Source organism: Nanorana parkeri, unplaced genomic scaffold, assembly GCF_000935625.1.
Source record: "Nanorana parkeri isolate BGI_ZX_2015 unplaced genomic scaffold, ASM93562v1 scaffold658, whole genome shotgun sequence".
Classification (NCBI taxonomy): domain Eukaryota; kingdom Metazoa; phylum Chordata; class Amphibia; order Anura; family Dicroglossidae; genus Nanorana; species Nanorana parkeri.
Genome location: NW_017306926.1, coordinates 188,848 through 199,480, shown reverse-complemented (window position 1 = coordinate 199,480; position 10,633 = coordinate 188,848). Strand labels below are relative to the sequence as shown.

The 10,633-nt window shown below is 49.5% G+C and overlaps 1 protein-coding gene across 1 annotated transcript in view; it reads right to left on the bottom strand.

Annotated features, from left to right (window-relative positions):
- PTPN21 (protein tyrosine phosphatase, non-receptor type 21) overlaps positions 1–10,633 on the bottom strand; it is a 43,179-nt gene that overhangs the window by 10,243 nt on the left and 22,303 nt on the right. Inside the window, exons 10-14 of the mRNA XM_018563356.1 lie at positions 7,627–7,681; positions 5,787–5,868; positions 2,366–3,834; positions 1,240–1,386; positions 215–436 (exon numbers count right to left, since the gene is read on the bottom strand). Of these exons, the coding sequence (XP_018418858.1) occupies positions 215–436; positions 1,240–1,386; positions 2,366–3,834; positions 5,787–5,868; positions 7,627–7,681 (1,975 nt within the window). The remainder of the gene's footprint in view (positions 1–214; positions 437–1,239; positions 1,387–2,365; positions 3,835–5,786; positions 5,869–7,626; positions 7,682–10,633) is intronic.

Genomic DNA, 10,633 nt, shown 5'->3' with positions numbered 1-10,633 from the left:
GCAGATGGCGCGGGGACCCAAGGAAGGGGTAGAGGGCCCAGGGACCCAAGGAGGTGGCAGATGACACGGGGACCCAAGGAGGTGGCAGATGACACGGGGACCCAAGGAGTTGGCAAAGGACACAGGGACTGAAGGAGTTGGCAGATGACACAGGGACACCCCAGGTAGTTGTCAGGTGACGCATGGTCTTTGTGACGAGATGAGGCGGCCTCACCTTTATATGAGAGGCATTGATATAACCGGTGTTATTTTCTTTAGTTGGGACCAGTTCAACCCGAGTGTCATCGTAGGGAAGGACATCCTGGAACCGGTTCCGCTCGGCATTCTCAGGGAGCCGCGCTATGGAGCACTCTGTGTCGGGAAGTCTCTTCTTCAGGGTCTGTTCATACTCCGTGAAGACCATACCTTGTTCCAGTCGCTGCTCTAGGACCTTACACTGCGACATACATAAACAGGGTCAGATGGATGGTGTCAGGAACGTGCGCTCAGTCAGAGACAAGCTTGGCAACAGACATACAACAGAAGTTTCTTGTAGAAGGACAGATTGTGACTTTATAGTGTAGCCCCCATTACCCTTGAGGCCTGGGGGTGGGCATAGGCTGGTGTGACGGAAATGTTTCCCTGAGTCCTCCAACATGGAGGAGGTCTGTGTTGCTGATAGAGGAAGAGAACCGGGAATAATGATGACTCTTGAAGAATCCCGGAACTAAGGACTTCAGAAGCATGGGGGTGTCTCTCCTGTTGAGGATCTGTATGCATCCCGCTCATCTACTATTTCAGTTGCTGTCCGCTGCCTCCCAAGTGGATCTACACTGATATGCCAACCAAGTCTGGTGAGTCTGGAACTTATGTCTGTGACACCCTGGAAGCTTAGAACCCCCAATACCCTCCCTCCTCAGTGAAGATGTTCAATAAACCGTTATTCAGCATTTTACTACTGGAGGGGACATCAGTCTGTGGGCACCAGAAGAAGGACGGTTAGTGCTAATGGGTGGGCAGCTGAAGATCATCCCCTAGACAGACTAGAGAGAGGAACCGGGCACCCAGTGGCTCCTTCGGGGGGTGAGCGCTACAATTGAATGCGTAACCTGTGTGGTTACATCTGCCCGGAGTCCGGCTTTATAACATATCTAAGGTGACATTGGGTATTAAAGTTCTGCAGCCAAAGCAACATTTTGGGCCAGGATTTGGAAGGTTGAAAATGGTAACGGAACAAAGAACAAGGAGATGTGTGATTACCCGCTCATCATTGGATGCTTTTATACTCTGATGCTCCTCCCTCTCCTCGTCCGGTAGCGGCATGCGGGGCAGGACTAGACCGTTATAAGCGGCAAGCTTCAAAGGTCCCATTTTTTTAACGTCCGTTCGGATACCTTTTTTCATACCCTACGGAGGTAAACAAGTATAAGAGAGAGGGGCGGACAAAACAACACTACGGCTTTTGTGTATGAGGGCTGCAGCGAGACAAAAGTCTAATGAGAGATACAGGGGAGTCCCAAGGCTGGGTGACACCCGGAGCGGTGTCCGAGTGTCACCCCGCCGAGATGTCATCGCGCACAAGTGTTCTGATACCTGCCGGCGGCCATCTTGGTGATGGACGCCGGCAGAGAGAGGAGGGGACAGTCACCCGGCAGGATAAGGTATGCCGCCGGGTCCCCTCCTCTCTCCTGAAACTGATCATGACTGAGCGCCCGACTTTTCAGAGGGGGGTGACACCAAGATGACTGACAGTCATTTTGGTGTCACCCCTCTAATGGTGTCACCCCCCTACCCCCCCTTGTGACGCCACTGGAGGGATATACTGTCCGCCCGGAATGACAGCATACATAATAAATACACAACAATAGTTAAAGGAGAACTATGAGGTGAAAATCACTCCTCATAGTTCTAGCCGACGTGTGGCAATGAAACTGTCACAGGTCGGCTCAGTAGATCGGGAAGTGAGGGAACGCATACCGTCACTCGCTCACTTCTCGATCCTGTCCCTGCAGAGAGCGGTGACTGTCACTCCCCGCTCCAATTCTCCAGCGCTGACTGGCGGAACGGACGGGGGAGGGGGCGGGTACAGCTGGCTCTGTCTCTAGATAGGCAGAGCCAGCTGTCAGTCATGCAGCTGGGTGGATCCAGACAGTAATGTCGGGATCCGTCCCGGCTGCGGCGGTCTCAGTATACCGCAAGCTGTAGCTCACCAAATACTGAGCTTTGGGTCACGGGAGGACACTAGTATATGTCCTACCATGACCCTAAAGAGAACTACTATGGGGAAAAACAAACACTTACCCCATACTTCTCCTATAAAGCAGCTAAAATATTGGAAAGTTTTCCATCATCCAATCGATGTTATAATGACTGGATGTGTACTTACCCCTGAAGGTGGGAGACCCTCCACTATGTCCTTTTTTCCAGAGAGGACATCAGACACCGGCCTCTTCTTCACGGGCTCCTTTTTCACTCGATACGTCACTGTGCCGGCTGTGAGATTGGACTCGGACACAGAGGGAGGTATAGTGCCGCTTCCTCTCCTGTTGGACAGGAGGTCTCCCGTAAACTGCAGAGGGCTGAGAGTGGTCTGCCGCCTTTCTTTCTCCACCTCCACTGGTTTGTGTTCATAGATATGTAGATGATTGACCGGCACGGAGCTGTATGGGTAGCTGGGTTCCGACTCATCTGGATAGGTCTCCATGACGGTTCGGAGCTGGGAACGGTCGTATTGGGCCGTTTGAGAGATGTTTGTCCTGTTGTCTTCTTCCTCGTTATCTTCATCATCATCCTCACTGCTGTGAATGAGCATGGTGGCGTCCGAGAGAGACTTCTTGTGCCCATAACGGCCTCTTTCCTGCTCAGCACCTTGCTCCTCTTTCGCGCGCTCAATGTAAACGTTTGTTGGCGAATCCGTTGCCACGATCCTTTGCGGCGCCACGTTGGCGGCAGAAGAAGACGCGGTCCGCTCTTTAACCCTCATCCCTTCGAAGCTATGAGTGAGCCCGGCGATTTCTATGCTGTTCCTCTTCTGCAGTTGGGCATGGCGGACTACGGTCAATGGCTCACTGACTTCTTGCAAGGAATGAGCTACCGGAAGACTATCCTCTTGGAACATCTGCACCGAATGGTGGACCCTCCTGGCGATGAGGTCGGGGTTACTGCGGCTTGTGTGATGTCGGGTTAGATCCGGGGTGCTGTTGGCTGGACGCGGGTATGGATATGGAGGAGGAGGCCGGTATACCTGAGTTTTCATGATGTTGGAGGCTGGGTACTCTTGAGCCTGCAGTTGGACGTTGGTCAGTTCGGGGACACTTACTGCTCCCACTACAGGGCGCCGCTCGGCCTGGTAAGGGTAGGGAGATTGGCTGTGGAAACTATAGTTCATATTAAAAGGATAATGGTGGGACTGGTGGGAGGTGAACTGGGCATGTTCTCGGATCTCAGGCTGACTGTACACCAAAGCGTCCGGCCGACTGTAGGCATAGGAGTTTCCGATGTTGAGGTTCCTCATTGAGTGGCTCTGCCTGTCCGAATGCATGACGCCCCTGTTCAGCTGCCTCATCACCGTCTCATAGTCAGGAGTCGGGCGGTAAGAGGGAGGGATGAGGGCACTGTGCCGGTGGGTGGGGATGTACTCCTGCCTCATGATGTCACTTCCTGTAATGCTGGGATTGGAGGACATGGGCGATGGCTGCAAGTAGTGTTGCTGGGTGTTGAGGGAGTTGGTGCTGTGAGCGCTATAGACGCTGCCATTCCGGATTCTGCCGTTGTAGTCGTGAGGGCTGCGGTCGAGGCTGGTCTGGGAGTGATAGTAATATCCATTCTGATTGTTCACAAATACAGGGAGATTGTCTGCAATAGTTCAGATGCAAACAAAGATAAATAGCTGGTCATAGACAGTCTCTGCAGATATTCTTTCTAGATGTGTTATCTATTTAGGTCATTTAAAAACTGAATACCAGCAGTAGGCTAGAAGGGGCTCATTTATAAATCTACTTCCCACCCAGCTATATGGCATTACTGCCACTAGATGGAGACGAGAAGCACAGGAAATCCCTATCTTCAGCTTGTTCAGTTAGGACTCATTGACACGAGAAACGGCCGTATCGGGCAGCTCCCGGGAAGGACAGGTGCTGCGTGTGATTAGTACGCAGCCCCGTCCTTCTCTATGGGACTACGCGGCCGTACGCCGCCCTACGCTCACCCGCCCTGCACGTCCGTGCGGGTGTCCGTGCTCGTACGCTGACAGGATGGATCTGGTCTGCGTCCGAGCCGGGACACCCGCACCCGTACGGACCTGCACTTGGGGTGAGCGTAGGGCGGCGTACGGCCGCATAGTCCCATAGAGAAAGACGGGGGCTGCGTGCTAATCACACCCAGCACCTGTCCTTACCGGGAGCTGCACGATGCGGCCGTGCACGCAGCACCTGTCCTTACCGGGAGCTGCACGATACGGCCGTGCACGCAGCACCTGTCCTTACCGGGAGCTGCACGATACAGCCGTGCACGCAGCACGGAGCTGTACGTCCCGGCCGTTTCTCGCGTGAATGAGGCCTTAAGCTTTGAAAATAAAAATTAGAAACCGGTTGCCATGCACAGCTGCTCCAATATATGTCTTAGTAAATTCCCGACAGTGCAAATTTAGAAAATATTAAACGTCTGTAGTACCGCAGACCTAAGCACGTATCTTTGCAGCGTGGTTTTTTGGATTACGTCTAGCAATGGTTTTACATTCCATCTTGAAAAAGAGGCGTCTTCCCCCAGTTTCTGCTATAGGGTGTCTCCACCACCTTGCAGAGCCAAAAAACTGGATGCTCGCTCCAAGATGGGTCTACATCCGAGCGTCCCTACCCTTCACGTGTCCACAAGACTACAGCGGCAAGCCACTACTCTGCTCCTCCCACCTCCAGAAGCTTGAGGCTAGTGTCACACCTAAGCGACTGAGCTGGTGAGCTGTTGTCACGCGGTTTTCGCACGATTTTGCTTTGAAAACTGCGCGGTTTTCAATCCACAGAGATGTCTATGGGACCCAAACCGCGCGACAGCCGCCCGAAAATCGCTCCTGCACCTAAAAACGTGACAGGCGATTTCCACCGCGCGACAAATCGCAAAAGGTGTGAACCTAGCCTGAGCCTGCGCTGTCCAAGCGACTAGCGCCCTGTGATGTAATCAGTGCGCATGCTTCCCTATGCAAATGATCAAGGAAACAGCTCAGAGCGCTCCAGAGCCGGCACCAGTGATTACAAAAAGCGTAGCCCAAAAATAATTTAAAAACTGCAGAACGTTTACCTCATCGAACAGGACGGATTAAAAAAAAAAGTGTTTACTACTGTGACGATAATGGGGGTCCGAGTCTGAATGTTAAAAAAAATAGAATGCTTTTGTTTCCCAGCCAGAGCAAATGCAAGGCCTTCAGTTAGTCATTTGCCAGGCCTTCCACATTCCACAGAGCAGAGATCTGCTATCTGGCTGTGATCTTTTATTGCCCCCTAGCAGAAGTGAGCCTCTAAGCCTTTTATGGCTGTCCCTAATTGAGAGGTGAGCGAACGCCGGTATGTGTTCGCTCACCTCCCGATCTACTGAGCCGACCTGTGACAGTCTCATTGTCACAGGTCGGCTAGAACTATGAGGTGAGTGAAAAGCACCCACATCATAGTTCTCCTTTAATATAAACAAGCAGGTCTGGTAGGTGGTGACCCCCGCATTTACTACTACTTTAAGTATCGTTTAATTTGGGTCTGTGTTTACTTTAAAAAGATCAAAATCATAATTTAAAAAAAACAAACTAAATGATAGAAATTCACCTTGTGACGAGGTATAGGGCTCGTTGTAGTGTCCATTGTAGTGCATCTGTGGAGGGGGCATCATATAAGGCTGGTGCTTCGGCTGCGAACATTAAGGAAATGTCAGATTTGTTATCTCTTGTATGTTAAAAAAAAAATACATTTTAAGTGCATCTAGTAAATAGTTTGATACTTTGTACAAATTGTAAAATGTAAATTTTCTTTTTTTTCAAAAGGCAAAAAAAAAACTGCAAATCATTTTGAAATTTAGTTGCAGTTTTCTTGCCTTTGGAAATAACAGAAAAGCAGACAAGTGATCGACGTAATATAAACATCCGTCTCAATTTGTATTATTGTTCTAAACACCCTTCTAATGATCTATGTAGATGGGGAAGCCAGATGTAGAGATCACACCAAGACATTAAAGTCTATCTACAGTATACCGCTGTTTCCCTGAAAATAAGACCTGGTACTATTTTTGCGAATTGCTAAAATATAAGACCTACCCCAAAAATAAGACCTAGTTGTGACCATTGCCAGGGCCGGTGGTGGCATAAGGGGGAACCTGAAGAGCCGCGGGAGAGAATCAGCGGTGCCAACGAAGCCGGCGCTAGAGGAAGCGAGGCGGCAGCGGAGGGAGCAGAACAGCATTAGCCGATGCCTCCTCTATAGCGCCGCCTCCTGTCACAGGCGGAGTGATGCCAAATGCGCTCCCCGCCTGTGAGGAATCCATAGTGAAAGCGCACTTCGCACATTCTGGCCAGCGATTGGTTACCAAATTTCTCTTGGAAAGGTACGGCACCCCCTGATTGCCCTGATTACAATATTCTTGTACATGAATAAGTGTAGATTGTTGTACATAAAAATAAATAAATAAGACCTTCCCCGAAAATAAGACCTACCCCGAAAATAAGACCTTCCCCGAAAATAAGACCTACCCCGAAAATAAGACCTAACCCGAAAATAAGACCTACCCTGAAAATAAGACCTAACCCGAAAATAAGACCTAACCCGTAAATAAGACCTAACCCGAAAATAAGACCTCCCCGAAAATAAGACCTCCCCGAAAATAAGACCTACCCCGAAAATAAGACCTACCCCGAAAATAAGACCTACCCTGAAAATAAGACCTACCCCGAAAATAAGACCTACCCCGAAAATAAGACCTACCCTGAAAATAAGACCTAACCCGAAAATAAGACCTCCCCCGAAAATAAGACCTATCCCGAAAATAAGACCTACCCCGAAAATAAGACCTAACCCGAAAATAAGACCTACCCCGAAAATAAGACCTACCCTGAAAATAAGACCTAACCCGAAAATAAGACCTATCCCGAAAATAAGACCTAACCCGAAAATAAGACCTAACCCGAAAATAAGACCTACCCCGAAAATAAGACCTACCCCGAAAATAAGACCTATCCTGAAAATAAGACCTAACCTGAAAATAAGACCTAACCCGAAAATAAGACCTATCCTGAAAATAAGACCTACCCCGAAAATAAGACCTAACCCGAAAATAAGACCTAACCCGAAAATAAGACCTACCCCGAAAATAAGACCTATCCTGAAAATAAGACCTACCCCGAAAATAAGACCTAACCCGAAAATAAGACCTATCCTGAAAATAAGACCTATCCTGAAAATAAGACCTATCCTGAAAATAAGACCTAACCCGAAAATAAGACCTATCCTGAAAATAAGACCTAACCCGAAAATAAGACCTAACCTGAAAATAAGACCTAACCTGAAAATAAGACCCGGTGTGTTTTTTGAGCCAAAAAAATATATAAGCCAGTGTCTTATTTTCGGGGGGACACGGTATCAGTTTATAAAATAAAGGTCATAGCAGTTGCCTTACCAGCGACATTCTGGTCGATGACCTCCGACGCACTGGGTTGACGGCCGGAGTTTGCCTGCGGAGAAGAGGTTTTTGGTGAGTAATATTCGGCAGATCAGGCCCAGGTGAAGGCGCTCACGTTGAACACCCCGAATGGGGCAGCAAATGCAGACGCTGAGGAATTCACACAGGCATAAAAAAAAAAACATTTCCATCTGTATCACCAATCTGGGGCACCTAATGTGCTCGGACAGCGGACTCCACAGACCGACTTCGATTTTCAGCTGATAGAGAAGCAGCACACGAGCGTCAATGATCCAGCCGTGCGGCGGCTATTACACCCAACAACCTTCTATGTGTCCGGAGAGCCAAAACATCAGCCGGGCTGACCCGAAAAAGAGAAACGATCATAACAGCACACAAGCCGCAGCATGCTCTGCCACAGCAACCGGAGGTATGTATGTGAGGTAGGGACCTTAGATTGTAAGCTCCCTAAGGGCAGGGACTGATGTGCATGTGCGCGAATGTAAAGCGCTGCGCACATTGTAAGCCCTCAGAGTGCCATTGCAGCCATTATGCCGAGGACGAGCACTATTCTACCGATGCAGCACAAGAAACAGGCAGTGCAAGCGGCAGGAGAGACGCAACTGTTACATTAGTACAGGAAGGAAAGGATGAGGGTAAGGGGTAGTTCCCTATTGTTACATTAATACAGGAAGGAAAGGATGAGGATAAGATGTAGTTCCCTATTGTTACATTAGTACAGGAGGGAAAGGATGAGGGTAAGGGGCAGTTCCTTATTGCTACATTAGTACAGGAGGGAAAGGATGAGGGTAAGGGGCAGTTCCCTATTGCTACATTAGTACAGGAAGGAAAGGATGAGGGTAAGGGGCAGTTCCCTATTGTTACATTAGTACAGGAGGGAAAGGATGAGGGTAAGGGGTAGTTCCCTATTGCTACATTAGTACAGGAAGGAAAGGATAAGGGTAAGGGGTAGTTCCTTAGTGTTACATTAGTACAGGAAGCAAAGGATGAGGGTAAGGGGTAGTTCCTTAGTGTTACATTAGTAATGAAAGGATGGGGGTAAGGGGTAGTTCCCTATTGTTACATTAGTACAGGAGGGAAAGGATGAGGGTAAGGGGTAGTTCCCTATTGTTAGATTAGTACAGGAGGGAAAGAATGAGGGTAAGGGGCAGTTCCCTATTGCTACATTAGTACAGGAAACAAAGGATGAGGGTAAGGGGTAGTTCCCTATTGCTACATTAGTACAGGAAGGAAAGGATAAGGGTAAGGGGTGGTTCCCTATTGCTACATTAGTACAGGAAGCAAAGGATGAGGGTAAGGGGTAGTTCCTTAGTGTTACATTAGTACAGGAAGCAAAGGATGAGGGTAAGGGGCAGTTCCTTAGTGTTACATTAGTACAGGAAGCAAAGGATGAGGGTAAGGGGTAGTTCCTTAGTGTTACATTAGTACAGGAAGGAAAGGATGAGGGTAAGGGGCAGTTGCCTATTGTTACATTAGTACAGGAGGGAAAGGATGAGGGTAAGGGGTAGTTCCCTATTGTTAGATTAGTACAGGAAACAAAGGATGAGGGTAAGGGGTAGTTCCTTAGTGTTACATTAGTACAGGAGGGAAAGGATGAGGGTAAGGGGCAGTTGCCTATTGTTACATTAGTACAGGAAGGAAAGGATGAGGGTAAGGGGTAGTTCCCTATTGTTAGATTAGTACAGGAAACAAAGGATGAGGGTAAGGGGTAGTTCCTTAGTGTTACATTAGTACAGGAGGGAAAGGATGAGGATAGGAGGCAGGTACAGACTTCCTTTGTCTGAAGCGGTTGCTCCGGCTCACCCTTTGGGCAGAGAGGGACGAGACAGAATTGGGAAACGTTGGAAGGAGAGAAGAGAGAGAGATTTCTGAGGCCCATCCGCAGGAGGAGGAGGATCGGGGGGGTCCCTGAGGATAAAGACAGAGGTGAGGAAGACAAGGGGGACTCACTCCGGATCTAAAGGCCTGTCTGTGTACAGATGGGATATCTAAGATCTCCGCTCAGGCGGTACGGCCGCGTAGTCCCGTAGAGAAGGACGGAGGCTGTGTACTGATCATATATATATATACACACACACACACACACATATATACAAATAATTTATTATGCTGTAGGTTTTAAAAAAAACAAAAACGTTCAATAGATGCCAAGCTGAATGACGGAAACCATCAGGGCTGTAGCTACCATGGGGCGAGTGAGGCACTCGCCTCAGGCGCAGCTGAAAGGGGGCATAGCCAGGGCCAGCTTGGCTGTGCCCCCTTGCCCCTGGCAACAGGGGCACCAGGCAGCCACTGCTTGGCAGGGAGAAGAGGAGCAGCACAGGCTGCAGCTTCTCCTCCGATCCCCGCCTGGAGGTGGGGCGCATGACGTCACATGATGACGTACGTGTGCGGCGTTGGGTGACATCACACATCTGTTGGGGGGGGGCACAATTTTCTGTTCTTGCCTTGGGTGCAAAAGGAGCTAGCTAGGGCTCTGGAAACCATAGTGAATGAAGTTAAGTCAGTCAAATGGAGTTCTGATTGGTTGGCTATGTTACTATGATATACATTGGTGGAAGTCTCATTGGTGCCGATATCCCTTTAACAATGTGTAAAGTTTCCTCCGCTGGGGGTTAGTAGGAGACGTGGGGACAGCCGGCCGCAGCTGTGAATCCTTCTTAGTGACCCGGGGACCAGCACAGATGTCCCAGAGAAAGGGACCCCTTCATACAGGGGGACACAACCCGTCTACAGAGGAGGAGGAGGGGGAGAGACAGGTGGCTGGCGGACCCACAAAGGCTCCCTGTCTGTCCTACACGTGTCCCGTCTGTTTACATACAGAGCGGGATCTATATAGACACAACAGCTGCTGGCTGTAATGACCGCCACACAGACCGTCATGTTGTACACATAGAGAGACCACAATGGGGCCCCTTCATTTCTTTCACTCCAGGTCCCCACCGGGGCCACATAAAGCCTGAAACCGCACGCAACCCCCCCC